The sequence below is a fragment of the Podarcis raffonei genome, chromosome 14 (assembly GCF_027172205.1).
Source record: "Podarcis raffonei isolate rPodRaf1 chromosome 14, rPodRaf1.pri, whole genome shotgun sequence".
NCBI classification, from domain to species: domain Eukaryota; kingdom Metazoa; phylum Chordata; class Lepidosauria; order Squamata; family Lacertidae; genus Podarcis; species Podarcis raffonei.
Genome location: NC_070615.1, coordinates 47,707,509 through 47,726,328, shown reverse-complemented (window position 1 = coordinate 47,726,328; position 18,820 = coordinate 47,707,509). Strand labels below are relative to the sequence as shown.

The 18,820-nt window shown below is 47.0% G+C and overlaps 1 protein-coding gene across 4 annotated transcripts in view; it reads right to left on the bottom strand.

Moving 5' to 3' along the window:
• Positions 1 to 17,225: 17,225 nt before the first annotated feature.
• PEMT (phosphatidylethanolamine N-methyltransferase) overlaps positions 17,226 to 18,820 on the bottom strand; it is a 92,372-nt gene continuing 90,777 nt past the window's right edge. For 3 of the 4 annotated variants that reach the window (XM_053364808.1, XM_053364806.1, XM_053364809.1), the window contains one exon: positions 17,569 to 17,714. In XM_053364808.1, the coding sequence (XP_053220783.1) occupies positions 17,666 to 17,714 (49 nt within the window). In that variant the 3' untranslated portion in view covers positions 17,569 to 17,665. Of the gene's footprint in view, positions 17,715 to 18,820 lie in introns of all 4 variants that reach the window. The other variant, XM_053364807.1, reaches the window with a different exon arrangement.

Genomic DNA, 18,820 nt, shown 5'->3' with positions numbered 1-18,820 from the left:
AGACTGCAGTCACAGCACTCTGCGTTCTTCTGAGAAGCGGGTTAAGAATGCCACTGCCTTGTCATTAACTCTGCCCGTTGAAGAATGATAACAACAACAATCATTTTACTAAATTTATTACCTGCTCTTCACCAGCAGCAATTAGAACATAAAACCGTACCATAAAAAATCCTGCATATAAAAAAAATTCAATTAAGAAACCAGCTGTTATGAAAAGAGGCATTCTTAACCGCCTGCATGAGCCTGATGGAATAATAATAATAATAATAATAATAATAATAATAATAATAATTTATTTATTTATACCCCGCCCATCTGGCTGTGCCTCCCCAGCCACTCTGGGCGGCTTCCAACAAAATATTAAAATACCGTAATACATCAAACATTAAAAGCTTCCCTAAACAGGGCTGCCTTCAGATGTCTTCTAAAAGTCTGGTAGTTGTTTGTCTCCTTGACATCTGATGGGAGGGCGTTCCACAGGGCGGGTGCCACTACCAAGAAGGCCCTCTGCCTGGTTCCCTGTAACTTGGCTTCTCGCAGCGAGGGAACCACCAGAAGGCCCTCGGAGCTGGACCTCAGTGTCCGGGTAGCACGATGGGGGTGGAGACGCTCCTTCAGAGTTGTGACATTGTTGGCTGGGTCTGATGGAAGTTGTAGTCAAGGGCATCCCAGAGGGTACATGGTTGGAGAACACTGCCTGGTTCTCATAAGCAGCTTTGACGCTTGATCATCCTGAGTTCTGGTTGTCGTCGTGTGTTGTTGTTTTTTACCACCCCATGAAATTAAATTGATTTTTATCACCCACAAACAGGTTGGGTCAGGCCAAAGCACCAGGACTAGGGAGTGTCACGTGCAGAACAATCAATAGCCTCAGGTCGTTTAATTTCCTTAATGAGACAAGTGAGCATACAAGGCTCCCGCTTGTTAACCCCTGCAGGATGGCCGGGCGTGATCTGCTTTGAATCCACAGGCGCTGAAGGATCCTGAGTTTGAGGAGGAGAGCAAAAAGTGATCAGAGAAAGGAAGCTCTGTTTCCTGGAGGAGAGACAACATCCCCCACACACCTCTGAGTCTGTCTCTAGGGTTGCAGCTATGCAGCTAAAGTTGTTGTTGTTGTTTAGTCATTTAGTCGTGTCTAACTATTCGTGAACCCATGGGCCAGATCACGCCAGGCACTCCTGTCTTCCACTGCCTCCCGCAGTTTGGTCAATCTCATGCTGGTAGCTTCGAGAACACTATCCAACCATCTCGTCCTCTGTCGTCCCCTTCTCCTTGTGCCCTCCATCTTTCCCAACATCAGGGTCTTTTCCAGGGAGTCTTCTCTTCTCATGAGGTGGCCAAAGTACTGGAGCCTCAGCCTCATGATCTGTCCTTCCAGAGAGCACTCAGGGCTGATTTCCTTCAGAATGGATAGGTTTGATCTTCTTGCAGTCCATGGGACTCTCAAGAGTCTCCTCCAGCACCATAATTCAAAAGCATCAATTCTTTGGCAGTCAGCCTTCTTTATGGTCCAGTTCTCACTTCCATACATCACTACTGGGAAAACCATAGGTTTAACTTTACGGACCTTTGTTGGCAAGGTGATGTCTCTGCTTTTTAAGATGCTGTCTAGGGTTGTCATTGCTTTTCTCCCAAGAAGCAGGCGTCTTTTAATTTCGTGACTGCTGTCACCATCTGCAGTGATCATGGAGCCCAAGAAAGTAAAATCTCTCACTGCCTCCATTTCTTCCCCTTCTATTTGCCAGGAGGTGATGGGATCAGTGGCCATGATCTTCGTTTTTTGATGTTGAGCCTCAGACCATATTTTGCGCTCTCCTCTTTCACCCTCATTAAAAGGTTCTTTAATTCCTCCTCACATAATATAATATAATATAATATAATATAATATAATATAATAGGACATCCCTATTTTCATTGCAGAAATGTTAGAGGGTATGTACATGGCCCTCCCCCATCTCATTTAATCCTTACAACCACAACCCTGTGAGGTAAGTTAAACTGAGATGCAGTGACTGGTCTGCAAGCTTCATGGCCAATTGCGGGATTTGAACCCGGGTCTCCCAGGTCTTAGTCTGACACTCTAACCATTACACCACCACTGACCCTTTAATGAAATAGCCCGTTGTCTCATGGGTCAGCGGCTCCACCTCTTGCCCATGTTGCTTTTGTTGCAGCTGGCAACACTGGCCCATCTCCAGACACACACACACAGTTTTGATTCCACCAATGTTTGATTGTTTTCCCCATTCTTTTAGTGGTTCTTATTTTCATTTATAAGCTGCCTTGTGTCCCGTCAGGGAAAATGACGATGACAACAACAACAACAACAACAACAACAACAACGGGCATTTACTGTATTTTTTGCTCTATAAGACTCACTTTTTCCCTCCTAAAAAGTAAGGGGAAATGTGCGTGCGTCTTATGGAGCGAATGCAGGCTGTGCAGCTATCCCAGAAGCCAGAACAGCAAGAGGGATTGCTGCTTTCACTGCGCAGCGGTCCCACTTGCTATTCTGGCTTCTGAGATTCAGAATATTTTTTTTCTTGTTTTCCTCCTCCCAAAGCTAGGTGCGTCTTGTGGTCTGGTGCGTTTTATAGAGCGAAAAATACAGTAAATCGGGGCCTTCTGCACACAAAGCAGATGTTTCACCACCGAGTTAGATTCCTTCCCTGAGTTACAACCTTTCCTTTCCTTCGTAAAATTTATATTGTAAGGAAAAAAGCCTCAGAGCAGTTTACAAGAATGAAACAATCAAACTGTCAATTAAAAAACCCGTTAAAGACGGCTATTAAAAAAACAACAACGATGAGCTAAAAACGAGATGAAAACCCATGTCAACATTTCACCTACCTGAGTAAAAAGGTACCCCTGCCCGTCAGGGCCAGTTGTGACCAACTCTAGGGTTGCGCGCTCATCTCGCTCAAGAGGCCGGGAGCCAGCGCTGTCCGAAGACACTTCCGGGTCACGTGGCCAGCGTGACGAAGCTGCATCTGGCGAACCAGCACCAGTGCCGCACACGGAAACGTTGTTTACCTTCCCGCTAGAAAGCGGTACCTATTTATCTACTTGCACTTAGGGGTGCTTTCGAACTGCTAGGTGGGCAGGAGCTGGGACCGTAGACGGGAGCTCACCCCGCCGCGGGGATTCGAACCGCCGACCTTTCGATCAGCAAGTCCTAGGCTCTGTGGTTTAACCCACAGTGCCACCCGCGCCATTTCACCTACCTGAGTAGGTTGGCCAAATCAAAAATGTTTTTCCCAGGCAGCCAAAAGTGACCCTGATGTCAATAGGCAGGGAGTCTGGTTGCCGCCACGCCAAAAGATCAATTCCTTCTCCTGTTTCCCCTTGCGTTTGTGCCTTCAGCCTTCCAGTTGTTGCTGAGCTACAACTCCCAACACCCTTGGCCATGCTTGCAGGGGAGATGGGAGTTGTAGTTCAGCGACACCTGGGAGCAGCGCTTGGAGCCTCTCCTCTCCCAGCCAGCGGTGGCAGTTTCCACCCACAACCTGCGCATGTGCATAGGAAGAGTGATTCATTGCATTTGACCTGAGGAAAAGCCTTGAGGCTGAGCTCCTGGGTCAGGTCACATTGCGGGCGCTCAGTTTTGTCAAAGAGATTTCCTGTTCTATTCAGTAGCACAGGTAATCCCTCTCGTGTGTCTGATATGCTCCGAACCGGCCCGCCAGCTCCTCTGCGCATGGCTCTTCCGCTATTTCAAGGGCTGAAGCCAGCGAGGCAATGATGTTCCCAGCTCTCCACAGCTGAGCTTAGTAGCAGTAGGATTTCCTTGCATTACCACTGGCCTTGGAGAGGACACGCTGAATATGAGGGCAAGGACACTGGAAATGATTCCCACAATCTCTTTTCACCACTAGGCCTCAGCGCTGGAACACGGCATGGCAGCAAAACGGCACACCTGGGAATTTCCGAGGGGGAAACCCCTGCCAAATTATCGCCAACTTGGCAAAAAAAGGGCAAACTCCGGAGCGTGAGAAGTAGCTGGAACAGACCCAAGGCCTGCGTCTGTTCTCAAAACAGTCGGCTGGCTTCCTCTGACAAGCCAGTGATGGTGTTGTGGTTAGAGCGTAGGATGAGGAGCTGGGAGGGATCTGGGTTCAAATCCCCACTCAGAGATGAGGCTTGCTGGGCGGCCTTGGAAACCAGTCCCTGCCTCTCAACCTACCTCACAGGGGTGTTGGGATGAAATGAGGAGGGGGAGAACCACGAGCTTCGCTTTGAGCTCCTTGGTGGAAAAGGTAGGATATAAATGCAATAAATAATTTTTTAAAATAAATCTTTTTTATTAAGTTTTACATTGCAAATTTAAATTCAAACATTAAACAAAACCAGAATTATCAATCTTTTTTCAACTGCTTCACTTATTTTCTCTCTCTTTTTAAAATAATCCATTTTTTCCCTTAGCTGTTTAGTATAAGCATTACTCAAATCCTGCCAAACTTTTTAGTTGTTTGCAGTGTTCTCTTAAATGCATTATCGATTTTTCCCATTCCTTCTTAGAGTTCTTCTCTCCCTGCTTTCTGGTTCTCCTGGTCATTTTCGCCATTTCGGCACAGTCCATCATCTTCATCAACCATTCGTCTCTGGTCAGGACTTTATCTTCTTTCCATCTCTGAGTCAGTAGTAGCCGCACTGCTGTCGTTGCATACATAAATACAGTGTTACCTTGGTTCTCAAACTAAGGTTACCCATTTCCCGGGGACAGTCCCCGGATTTACAAATCAGTCTCCATACAAAATCCATTGAAGTTGAAAAGTGTCCCTGGATTAATTGAAAAAAATCTGGTAACCTTATCTCAAACACCTTGGTACTCAAACAACTTGGAACCCAAACACTGCAAACCCAGAAGTAAGTGTTTGGGTTTGCAAACCTTTTTCGGAAGCTGAACATGCTCCATTTTGAGTGTTACGCTTCCGTTTTGAGTGCTCCACCAAGGTCTGTGTGGTTTTGCTATTAATTTTGTGTTTTTGTTTTTGCGGCTCTTTTTGTTTTGTTTTTGTGACTGTGTGGAACCCAGTTCAGCTACTGATTGAGTGATTGATTGATTATGTGACTGCAGTACATTGTTTATTGCTTTTATTTTATGGATCAATGGTCTTGTTAGATAGTAAAATTCATGTTAAATTGCTGTTTCAGGGGTTGTTTTTAAAAGTCTGGAACGGATTAATCCATTTTGCATTACTTTCTATGGGAAAGCGCGCCTTGGTTTTGGAATGCTTTGGTTTTGGAATGAACTTCCGGAATGGATTAAGTACCACTGTAGTCGTTTCAATAAATTACAAAATAAGCCAACAAGCAGCACATGAGTGCAATAGCTGTTTTTCAGTTCAGCACCTCCAGCAGCTGGTACCCAGATGTATGCTGCCTTTGAGAGTGGATGCAGGACATCACCATCTTGACTCACAGACATCGATAGCCCTCTCCTCCAGGAATTTCGCCAACCCTCTTTCAAAGGTTGGTGGCCACCACTGCCTCCTGGGTCTTTCTCAAACGATCTGAGATGACGCCTGCATGCCTGCCTTTGCTCCTTCCGCTTCATTCCTCTTCTGGTTCTAGGAGACCAGGAGGAGGTGAAAGTCCCAGCTAAGGAAGGATGGACAACCAAGACTATGCCGAAATGGCAAAAATGACTGTGAAGATCAGGCACCAAGATAAGAAATTCAGTAAAGAGTTGGGGAAATGTATAGAGTATCTGAAATACCACTGTAGATATTTTAAAAAAACATTAGCAAGATTGTTATAACACTTGTAATAAGGCTTTAAAAGGTTAAAAATGGATATAAAATAAAGTTGAAAAATGTAATTAGATGCAGTAGGAAGAACAGAGAAATATTGGGAACCAGGGGGTGGGGGAAGTCTGGGGATTCAAGTAATCCCAGATATATGAAAAATTAAAAATGTTTTAATTGTGTAAGAATACTGTTGGAAAATTAAATATTAAAAAAGGAAGGGAGTTTGTTGTAGCAGGAGGGGGAGACACCCTGGCTTCTACAGCAGTCTGCCTCATTTTTGCTTCTTGGCTGCCTCTGCTTCTGATCCTGCACTTCTCTCTGGCACAGACTCGCCCTGCTCACGAAGCCCTGTCCTCTCCTCAGCTTCTGACATCTCCTCCTCCTAGTCGTCTCCCTCAGACTGCTCATTGTCGTCCCACCGCCAGTCCCCGGGCTCTGAGCCTTCTTCCCTTGGGGGTTCCCCAGCTGCTTCCTCCCAACGTTCTTCTGCGTCCAACCAGTCAGCCCTTGGTTCACTGCAGCACACACAGAAGAAGAGCCTGTAGCTGGATCAGGCCAAGGGCCCATCTGTTCCAGCATCCTGTTCTCACAGTGGCCAACCAGATGCCTGTGGGAAGTCCGCAAGCAGGATCCAAGCGCAAGAGCACTTGTCTTAACTTAAAGAAAGCAAAAGAGATTATTGTGGACTTTAGGAAATGTAAATTGAATATTCATCCACTCATTATTGAGGGGAAGTGCGTGGAACAGGTCTTGGTGTTTCGATTTCTGGGAATGGAGTTGAGAGATGACCTAACCTGGGGAGAAAACAGTAAAGACCTGATGAAGAGCAGAGGTTATATTTTCTGAGAATCCTCTGGAAAAATAATCTCTCAAAGGACCTGTTGATGGCATTTTACCATTGTACTGTTGAGAGTGTATTAACTTATGGTCTCTGTGTGTGGTTTGGGAGCTGCGCGGTCAGGGAAAAAACAATGCTGTCCAGGGTTGTAAAGACTGCGGAGAGAATATTGGGTGCACTCTTCCCACCTTGGATCAAATCTACGTTTCCAGGTGCCATAAGAAAGCTGCAGAGATAGCGCAGGACAGTGCGCACTCCGGAAATGATCTTTTTCAGCTTCTGCCTTCTGGAAGAAGGTACAGGGTTATAAAGACTAGGACTAGCCACCTGAGAAAGAGTTTCTATCCAAATGCGATTTTGGTTTTAAACGCAGTGTAAGGTAGTCACTGTGGGAGTATATTGTATTTAATTGTGGGGTATCAGAATTTTTAGGGGGCTAACCAGGCTGGGATAGCTGGGATAGCAGGCTTCTTGGTTTTTGAATGTCTGATGTAGATTTTTCAATTTCGTTGTTCTGTACGGGACAATGACAATAAAGATTATTGTATTGTATTGTATTGTATTGTATTGTATTGTATTGTATTGTATTGGGACGCGGGTGGTGCTGTGGGTTAAACCACAGAGCCTAGGACTTGCTGATCAGAAGGTCGGCGGTTCGAATCCCCGCCACTGGGTGAGCTCCCGTTGCTCGGTCCCTGCTCCTGCCAACCTAGCAGTTCGAAAGCACCTCAAAGTGCAAGTAGATAAATAGATACCACTCCGGCGGGAAGGTAAACGGCGTTTCTGTGCGCTGCTCTGGTTCGCCAGAAGCGGCTTAGTCATGCTGGCCACATGACCCGGAAGCTGTATGCCGGCTCCCTCGGCCAGTAAAGCGAGATGAGCGCTGCGACCCCAGAGTCGCTCACGACTGGACTGAATGGTCAGGGGTCCCTTTACCTTTACCTATTGTATTATATTGTATTGTATTGTATTGTATTGTATCTTTCTCTGACACGCCCTCCATGCTCACGCTCCTAGTCCTCATGACAAAGCTTTTGTTAGAAAATAATAATAATACGTGGCGATACCTTGCATGTTTTTATTTTCTCGATTCCTTCTTGTTTTGCTGACATTGCCACGAAACTCTCCTTTTGCAGATGGGCTGTGTTTACTTGCATTTCACTCTCTCACAATACAATGTTTGTCTGGCCCTGCCTGAACTTCAAATGTGTTTGCTTTTCTGCATAAACTGAGAGCTACCTGGAAATGTCTGCCCTTTGCTCTCTCCTGCCTGATATGTTCATTTTGGTCCATGGAAAGCCAAACCCTTTCTCCCAGGCACAACAAACAAGCACGTGGGGAAAATAGCGTCCCTTGCCCCAACCTAACAGATGCGAAAGAGAGCTGTATGGAGCAGTGGGTTGGAAATGCTGGGCTGGAGTGGAGAAACCCGAGTTTGAATCCTACTCAGTTGCCCTGAAGGCAGCCCTGTTTAGGAAAGTTTTTAATGACTGATGTTTTAATGTATTTTAAATATTTTGTTGGAAGCCGCCTATTATTATTACAGTCATACCTCATGTTACGTTTGCTTCATGTTACGTTCTTTCAGGTTACGTCCCGCGGTGACCTGGAAGTACCGGAAAGGGTTACTTCTGGGTTTCGCCACTCGCATATGCGCAGACGCACAAAACGACGTCACGCGCATGTGCAGAAGCGGCGAATCGCAACCCGCACATGTGCAGATGCGCTGCTGCGGGTTGTGCTTTTTTCCTGTTGTGAACGGGCCTCCAGAATGGATCCCATTCATAACCACAGGTACCACTGTATTATTATTATTATTATTATTATTATTATTGCTTCAGACGAGCCCGGGACCGGTTCAAACTATTTCGCTGCCCGAGGCAATGGAGAAGTTGACACTTTGCATAAAGAAGTCATCTGAATTGGCAGTCGGATCTCAGTGAGATCCATCTATCCATTTCAGTCCCAGTCAGTTTCTCATCTTTCCAACCTTAAATCAGCTTGCCTAATTTCGGCAATAAAATAATAACAAAGCACACACCTGAAAAATTGCATGGATTTCCCACCACATTTCTACTATTATACACATTTCTACAATTCTGCACAACGCATTCATTTTTGCATGCAATTTCCCTTTTATAGGATGCCTTCTGGGAGCAGACAGGCAAATCCAAAAACTTCAGGTCAGCCCTGGAGTCAGGGACAGTGAGATCCAGAAACCCTACCTGAGGCACCCACCTCACTCTGCCAAACGGTAGATACGGCCCTGTTCAGGCCAGCAACACCAGGCCTAGCAAGGAGACATTTTCTGTGTGGCAGATCATGGCTGGCAGGAACAAGTGTACACGGAGCATTATACATGGAACAGTGCCAAGATTTAGGACAGGAACAGCTGGTGGCCTCTCCGCTCAGCCCTCAACGGTAGGGGTGTCTTTCCTCCTGAACTGCTGCCCATGGCCTATATTTCGCGGCAATGTGTGCAGGGTGGGGGGGCTGTCTCCGGTTACCGTTGACATTTTCTTCCTAATCCCAGCCTCTTTTAAAGCCCGCCGGAGGTGTGAGAATGGTGCTGTCTCGCTGAGTACAGCGCCAGGACATGTTAATGCTTCTCACCCCAGAAAGGCAGATGAACGGCTGGCCTTTCGCCTACCCTCCCTCCCCGCAGGGATCTTCAAACACACAATGTTCTGCAGGACTGGCGTCCCAGATGGCTAACTAGGTGACGATAATTCGAACCGAGGCCCGGCTGGGAACATCCAGTGCATCACTTTGTAACCGAGAGGAGGGAGAGGCTGGGCTTCGGTGGAAGGCGTTGAGGAACGCAGAACAAAAGCAGAGGCTCAAAGAAACCCATCTGGATCCATGTGAAGCCTCAGCCACAGGGCTGGGTACCAGCCCATGCCCTCAGCGCCATCACGTGCCACATGCTGTCGGCCGGCTCATCTCAGCATCATATTCCATTAACATCAACAAGGCTTCATCTTTTTACATTGTTGTTTTGGTTCCCCCTTTTTTGAATGGGTGACCTCCTCCCCAAGCTCAGCTCACGTCTTTCTCATATTTATATATTTATTAATTTTTTAACATATAGGTTCCAACAATCATTTAACATAACTTCTTTTCTTATACGCTGTTTTAGACTTCCGTCAATAACCTCTGAAGATTTTCTGTTCTTTAACCCTTGTTCTGCATTTCTTAATTTCTCTATTAGTTTTAATTGTCCTTAACTAATAATTCTTCTCAAAGTCTTCCTTGCAATATTTCACAAAGTCCTCCTTACAGAGCTTCTTGCAGTCCTACTAGCGTAATCTGCTGATCACAATTGTTTTTCAAATAATTCAAATATTTGCTCCAGTCCTGTGCATGTGCAGACGTGGTGCTGCGGGTTGCGAATGTGCGTCCCGCACGGATCACGTTCGCAACCTGAGCATCCACTGTATTATCATCATCATCACCACCACCATCACTGTAACACCAGCTTTGTGGCTTCCAAAGGCATCTGTTTGACTGATGCTGCAGTCAATGGACCAGCGCTCTGAAGAGTGCAGAGTCCACACTTCTTCCCTGACACCTTATGTACCTCTTTCCACTCCATTGCAAGCAGTGTGCTCTGCAATCTTTCCCCCTTGCTTCTAATCCCACAAAGCTCTGCAGGTGGATCCTGATGTTTGTTTAAGATGGCACATGATAACCTCTCCATCACTATCTGATAAATGATGGCATACTGCTCACCTGACTGGAGAAAGCCAAACACTTTTGCCGCACGTGAATCTAGCAGGTGTTGGGCTCAGGAAGTTGTGAGCACAACTAAGGCAGGGAGCATCTTTGACGCAATTTGAATGGTGGATCTGCATGTATTTTACATCAGGGCAGGGAATCTGTGGCCAGGTGATACCTGAATATATAGAGTTTTTGCACATATTACTTGGCCTTATGCTGATGGGAGCAGCGGTGGTTTTAGGGTAGTGCAACTGATGCAGCTGCACAACAACATGGTGGAACGAAGTGTGAGAGGTGGGGGGAGGCGAATTTTAGCATCGCACAGGGTGCCGCTGAAAATTGAGAGCCCAAAGTCTGCCACTGGCTGCAGAAACGCACTGCAAAATTCTGAGAAGTGCAGATTTGGAAGTCTGCATTCCAGTTTTTGCATAATGTCAGTTTATATCCTTTAACTGTGAGCTGAATTGAATTTCTCCCCTCTCAACCTTTCAAACGCCATCTTCCCTCCCCCTTCTTCTTTTGATAATTTGAAGTTGCTTTTCCTCATCCACATGGAAGGAAATGAAGTTGGTCCTGGGTTCTCCCTGCTGCGGAATTCAGATCAGATTGAAAAATGCTCCTTCTTGGTGCCAGCTTAGAGTCTGTGCATCTTTCACTCGGAGAGCGTTTACCAAGCAACCAGATAATAATCGTATCTTACCACGAGTGCTTTTATTTACTCTCACTTTCTCAGAACAGCAAGGCATGGGTGAGGAGGTCTCTTCCGCCGCTGATGGCGGTTCTGCCTTGTGATTAACAGAGACAGGTATGAACCGGCTCCAGCCAACACAGCCCCAATTAATCTCGACCCACCAGGCAGCGGTCCAAAATAATTATCCCTTGAATAAATAGCAACAGAGCAGAGACCGAAGGCCTGGCCTGCGGCAGGATCGCAGAGATCTCCATCAACGCTCCATTCGTAAGTGTCGTTGTGATACACAATGAAGTCCCCAAAGGATTGGTTGCAAAGCTCAAGGAAATGACCCCACTGGTGTTAGAAGCTTGAAATTGAGAAGGGAAAGCGATGGAAGATGCGTGAAACTGTGAGAGCCGTAGGCTGAAGGAAGCCTTGGATGAAATCTTTAGCCAGGCTTCAAGCCTAGAAACTTGTATTTTAATATTTTGCTAGAAGCCGCCCAGAGTGGCTGGGGAAACCCTGCCAGATGGGCAGGGTATAAATAATATTATTATTATTATTATTATTATTATTATTATTATTATTATTATTATTATTATTAAACTGGTGGGGTTTTTTATGAAGACCCTGCTGGATCAAACAGAAAAACTCCATCTGGTCCAGCATGGAGTAGTGGCCAGATGGCTCCAGGAAGCCAAAGAACTGGGCACAGACAACAATCCTACAGCCTGGATAGCTCAGATGGTTAGAGCATAATGGGTATAATGCCAAGGTTGCAGGTTCAATCCCCGTGTGGGCCAGTTGCGTATTCCTGCATTGCAGGGGGTTGGACTAGATGATCCTTAGGGTCCCTTCCAGCACTACGATTCTTTGATGACTGGCTTAGGTTTAATACTATCAATAGTTTCAGTCCTAACCAGAGAGGAATGACAGATTAAGCTGATGGATTATGCCGAACTGGCAAAAATGACCGGAAGAATCAGGAAGACCAAAATTTTAATAAAGAATGGGCAAAATTTATAATTTATCTTAAAAACCATTGTAAACATGTAACATTGTTAGTAGGTTTGGAATAACACTTGTAGTTTAATGGTGAATTTTGGACACAATGGAGAAGTAAAAGATTTGGATTAATATAAAAGATGCAGGAGGAAATGATTAACGATAGGACCCATAAAGGGCAGGAGATTCTATGGAATCTTGTCTTTATGTTGTATGTTGGAAATGTGATTGTAAAACTGTAATTTGAAAAACCAAATAAATTTAATAATAATAAAAAATACTATCAATACTTTCAGCAGGGCTCAGTTGAAACCAACCCAATTTGATTCGAAAAATGTGGAGTACAGTGGTACCTCAGGTTATATACGCTTCAGGTTACATACGCTTAAGGTTACAGATTTTGCTAACCCAGAAATAGTACCTTGGGTTAAGAACTTTGCTTCAGGATGAGAACAGAAATCGTGCTCCGGCAGCGCAGCAGCAGCAGGAGGCCCCATTAGCGAAAGTGGTGCTTCAGGTTAAGAACAGTTTCAGGTTAAGAACGGACCTCCAGAATGAATTACGTACTTAACCCGAGGTACCACTGTACTCAACTTAAGACTGGTTAGAACCTGAAATTGCCAGATTCACCCACCTAGCAATTGCTGACCCTCCTCCTGTCGTCGTGCCTCCAAGATTGCATGTGGATTCATGAGCAAGGCCGGCCCTACCATTAGGCAGCGCAAGGCAACTGCCTCAGGAGGCGGATATCCAGGGACAGCACTTCCTATACTCCTTCTGAGCACCTACCATACATTGCTGTCTGTTCCCACACGGCCTCTCGCAGCCTGGCTTGCTGTCTCAGGTGTGGTGGAGATTGCTACCTCATCATCAACGTCGAAGGAAGATTAATTTGCCAGTGTGGTTGGGCTCTGTAAGTGGAATTGGGAAAAGATGCCACCTCTGCCTCGGGTGGCAAAATGTCTTGCACTGAGAGCAACTGCTCAATGTTGCAGCCACCTTGGAGAAGGCCTGCTGTCAATGTGATGAGCTGATTGACAGACGCCGTGCCTCTCCCTGGATTCAACTGGACTGCAACCCTTGTGGTGGGTGGGGAGACGTTGCCAGACAGATCTGCCCCGATTCTTAGAAATTTCCCGAGTGACCCATGACAACATTAACGTTTCTTTAGAAATGGGGAGCAAACGGCGTTTAATCTTCCGCCAACAAACGCTGCCAAGAAGCCAGAGGCGGCAGTTTGGGAACAGAGGTGTTGTGTTGTTGTTTTTGAATATGAAAAAAGCAGAACAAGACTCGCTGCAAGCGCAACCAATATTCTAAACTTCTCGTTTTGTAAGAAGAGACAGCCAGCAAAATCCGAGCCTCTGACTGCAAAGAACAGGACAGACCCAGAATCTGTTGTTGTTTAACACCTCCTTTCATCACTGGCTTAGCAGATTTTTGGATTATGCAAGGGGAGAGTATAAAGGAGTAGCTGTTGACATTAGTGTCAAGCAAAGGTGGGGGGTGGGAGGAGGGCTCTGCAAGGTGAAATCTGCAGGCCAAGCTGGTGGGACAGAGTTGGGGTGGGCGCTGAGCAGCAACGAGGCTGGATGGGTGTAGGAACCCCCTGCTGGGAGCACCCAATTGGCTCAATCGCAGCATCTGTGCAATTTTGACATGCCACCCCAGGGCCATCTAAACTGCAGTAACCTTGGTGTTGAGAGGGAGGGCTTTGGGCCTTTGCCTCACACCATTAAGTACCGTTAAGGGTGTCAGAGCAGAAGACAGACATACCGTATTTTTTGCTCTATAAGACTCACTTTTTTCCTCCTTAAAAGTAAGGGGAAATGTGTGTGTGTCTTATGGAGTGAATGCAGGCTGCGCAGCTATCCCAGAAGCCAGAACAGCAAGAGGGATTGCTGCTTTCACTGTGCAGCGATCCCTCTTGCTGTTCTGGCTTCTGAGATGCAGAATATTTTTTTTCTTGTTTTCCTCCTCCAAAAACTAGGTGCGTCTTGTGGTTTGGTGCGTCTTATAGAGCGAAAAATACGGTATATATCGTTGAGGACTAGAAGAATTACCGTATTTTTCGCCCCATAGGACGCACCGGCCCATAGGACGCACCTAGTTTTTTGGGGGGGAAATAAAGAATTTTTTTTTTTATTTCCGCTCCAGGTGTGGGGCTGGGGCGGGGGAAGCCCAAGATTCCCCCAACCCCAGCCCCCAGAACAGGCTGCTATCCGCTAGCCGTGGGAGAGCCGCGCGGCTCTCCCACAGCTAGTGGAGCGCTGTGCGAAGGCCGAAGCTTGGGGCGTGCTGAGCCCAGCACGCCCCAAGCTTCTGGGTGCCAGCAAGGTCTCCGCTAGCCGTGGGAGAGCTGTGTCTCCCACGGCTAGCGGACAGCTTCCTGAAGCCTGGAGAGCGAGAGGGGTCGGTGCGCACCGACCCCCCTCGCTCTCCAGGCTTCAGCGAAAGCCTGCATTCGCCCCATAGGACGCACACACATTTCCCCTTCATTTTTGGAGGGGAAAAAGTGCGTCCTATAGGGCGAAAAATACGGTATTCACTCAGATATTCTAAAGATATCAGACTAGGGGCTGAACTCTGAGGGCTACAAACGTCAACAGCTCACACAAAAATGCAGAACCATACCATGACAGTGATTTTACCAGGGAGGTGCAGGACCTAGCAAATAAGGACAACTGGAGTGCATGGAGGCAGCTGCTTTCTTCTGAACCCCCCCCCCCCCAATTTGCCCTTCGACAAGCGAGAGCTAATTTAGACCCATTAACTATAAGCCAAACCGGTGAAACCTGACATACGTTGTCTGAATAATGCAATGCATCTTTGCCTTCTCAGCTGTTAGGGGGACTAGTGCCCCCTCGCCAACATGAAGCAAGTTGAGAGGCTGGGGGGGGTGGAATATCTAAATATACTGTCCTTTTAAAGAAGTCGTGAACAAGGCTGATCGAAAAGCAACAGGGAACATAGCATACGATGCGTCTGGCAGAACAAGGAACACACACAAATAACCCTGGACTTCTGTATTTTATTTTTTCAAACGGGGGTATTTAGCACTCAGCACCTTGAGGTCCAACTGCTGTGGACAAAGCGGGGTGGGGGGGTGGGGACAGGGTAATGCTACCAAGATATAAAGCCCAAATTTGACATGGGCTTCCTTGCTATAGCTTGCTTAATATAGCACGGAGAAGGGCCAGAGCTCACTGGTACAGTGTGACGGAAAAGTTTGTTTGCTGAGCAGGTTGAGTTGCTGAGTGATTTTTTCCCCTTGCCAGCAAACAGTTAACTAGCAACAATTCCTGATCAGAAGTCTGATCTAGGGAAGATGTGTAAAAGGAAGTAACCTTAAGCCTGAACAGCATACAAACTATAACTTAAGACAGGTATACATTTTACTAAAAAGCGACAGCACTGTTTGTTATATGTCTGTGGAAGAGGAACCAAAACTCCTTGTTTAGACCCGTTATAATAAAGTTTGTTTGCAACCTGTTTTCCCAGAAGGAAAACCCATTCTCCATTGGGGATTTTACCCGAGGGAAAGAGAAACAGAGGCATGGCGCAGCAAGAGAGAGGGCTGTTGCGCCGTGCATACAGCATCTTACAGAAGGTCAATTCCTGGAAACTCCAGGTAGTGTTGGAACAGACTCTTTCCTGCAACCCTGGACAGCTGCTGCCAGTCAGTGCAAACAGTATTGAGCAAAATGGCCCACTGGCCTGACTCTGTATAAGGCAGCCTCCTGAGCTCCTGTCTCCTTTTGGTATTTAGTGAGTATAGTTCGGGTGACTGGAGCTAGTTCAGAAAGGTAAAATGTATGGGGCACAGAAGGTTAGGGCAGCAGTGGAAGGAATTTGGATAAGCCCCAGAAGCAGATACCGGGGATTGTTTGGGAGATCTTGGAAACAATGCGAGAGCAGTGGGATCACATATTTCCATGGCAGGCTGGTGGAAAGTGGTAGAGCCATAAATGAACACCACTAAGGAAAGAAAGGGAAAGGAATTTATAGCACCAACTGTACACACAGCAAAAAAAGGCACCAGATTCCTCATATTGCTAAGGGCACCTGATAGCTTTTCCATCCCTTGATCTCCAAAAGGCTTCCAGTCTCGTCATCTTTTCGGCCTGGCCTGAAAATATGGGCAGTGGTGTTTGAGAGTCAGAGGAGGGACACACCTCTGCAGAAAGCCCTGCTAGGGAAACCAGTTTAAGCATGCCATCATCAATGTGACCTCAGCTGCGGTAAATGTCATCAAAAACATTTCAACTTTTCCCAAACCAAAGGGGCAATCGGCTTTGTATTTTGGGCAAGTGCTCAGAGAAGATTTGTGAGGCTTATGTCATGTTACTTGTCATATTGTGGCTCCCACTGCCCCTTTGACATCCCCAGAGGGATTTGATCTGGGTGTGGCTGGAGCGAGACTCGTAAGAGCCCAAAGATAATACTTCTGAGGGTTAATCTCGGAAAAGCTGCTCGCGTATTTCGGAACCTAAATTCTAACGGCGTGATGTCAGAGCAGGTCAGCCAATGACATCGAGGGCAGAAAGAGAGGCCAAGAAGTCTGCTGCAAGAATCAAAAGACCTCACAGGGTGTGAAGTTGAGTGTGCAGCACATCCTAATTAAGTCATGTGCAAATGTGCACAACCCAAACAGCCAGGTAGAGAACTGAAATACTCGTGCAGCCACGTCATGTGATGCAGCTTGGGCAGGAAGTACCATTTCAGACGGCAGGAAGGGAGAAAATGCTTCTTTAAAATCTGTCACATTTAAAAAAACAACAACAGCAAGAGCCTCCCTGCAGAGAATTCTAGCTTATCAGGAAGAATGCTTAGCTGAGTCTTTCCCCTGACATGCATGTTTTCTATGGGGAGAGGGGCTTGGCTCTCCTCGCTCAAAACATGTCAGTTCTCCAGCTGAAGTGTGGAATGGTTCAGCCCAGCAAAAGGCACACCATATAACCATTCGAGCTCTGGGGCGCCCCACGAAAAAACACCTGCCGAGTTTCCGAGTGAGATGCTCTGGCTGAAAAGCTCCGCGAGAAGAGGGGTAGCAGAAAAATGACCTCGAAACGTTTGCGTGGACATGAGAAGACGGCGTGAGAAATTGCGGCGCTGGGCGTTCCCGCACCGGGAACAAGCTCCAAACCCCGTTTCCCTTCCCAAAAGGTTAACGCCATCTCCTCTATGCCAGCAGGGGCAAAGCTCTCGTGTGCGTTCAACGGGCCTGTGCAATTATGGCTTCTCCCCCCCCCCCAAAGAGGAATGTACATTAATCATCTTTTGGGGATGTGTGGTTACATAAAATAACCAGGCCTCCTGCCTGTTCCACTTTTCTCGATGCTCTCCAGTATATAATCAACGCATTCAGACTTGGCACACTTAATGGAAGCTGCTGAAAGGCAGGGGTGGGGCGGGGGTCTTCGTCAAAAGCCCCCTCCCCGCCTGGGGCTGGTGAGAGGCTTTGTGAAGGATTGGGGGGGGGGCGTTCCTTCCACAACCACTCCCTCCCAACTCCATCTCGAAAGGAGGCTTCTGAAGAGTCCGTGGAAAGCATGATTAGAAGTCAGGCTGTACTTTTCACACCCCGTCAAATTATCCTGCACCCATTAGCTAGTGGCGGCGGCGGCAGGCTAGCTTCCAGCTTCCAAACCGAGCCATTCTTCTCAGGCTTCTTGTGGCCTAGTTGCTCTTGGCTGCTTTCTGGAGATATATTTCTTCTGTGAAAGGCCTGGCAGAGGGAATCAGGAGCGGCATACAAGTTTGACAGGGAGACAAGAAGAAGAAGAAGGAGAAGGAGCTGATTAACATGAGACGACCCCTGTTGCCCCCATCTCTTCCTGCGCCAAACCCACACATTTAAAGCACACATGGCTTCCCCCAAAGAATCATGGGAACTGTAGTTTGGGGTGCTGGGATCTATTGTTATTAATTGTATTTAGTTTGTATTCCCCCCTCCTTTTTCTGTTAAGATTGCAGGTGAAAACCAGGGGGAAGGGTGCTGGGAGTTGTAGCTTCGTAAGAGGTAAACTGCAGTTCCCAGGGGAAGCCATGTGTATGAGCCCCTACTGCCAAAACAGAACCATAAATCCTTGCCTATACATGCAGGCTGAATATGGCATTAAATGGCTGGGGTGGCAGAATGGGCAAGTCCGTAGCATGCCCTCGGCCCCCGACCTTTGCCCCTTTCCCCAACAAGCCTGGTCTCTGACTATTGCTAAGTAAGTCAGTTCTGTGTGTCACAGCTTAGCATGACCAACAGATGGAACCCAAGCTGGAGCTAAGTGTATAGGAGCGGATTTGATGTTAGTGGCTCCTATAACTTCCTGTGAAAGGGATGCGGTTCAATAGAAAAGCACATCCTTTGCACAAATAAGGTCTCAGGTTCAGGCCCAGGTATCTCCAGGTAGGGCAGAGCAAGACCTGAGTTTCTGGACAGCTGCTGCCAGTCCGTGCAGACCACATTGAGTTATATGGCACAATGGACTGACTTAGTACAAGACAGCTTTCTGTTTCTAAACTTAAATAAGAACATAGGAGGAGTTCCTGCTGGATCAAGCCGATGGCCTATGTAGCCCGGCGTCCTGTTCTCATATTGGCCAACTGGATGTCCATCATGGGAAACCAGAAAGCAGAATTCGAAAACAAGGGAGTTATCCCCTCCTGCAGCTTCCAGCGACTGGTATTCAGAAGCATTAACTGCCTCCAACTGTGGCGGCATGGCACAGCCGTCATGGCCAGTAAGCAACTGGTAAGGTAAAGGGACCCCTGACCATTAGGTTCAGTCGTGACCGACTCTGGGGTTGCGGAGCTCATCTCGCTTTACTGGTTGAGGGA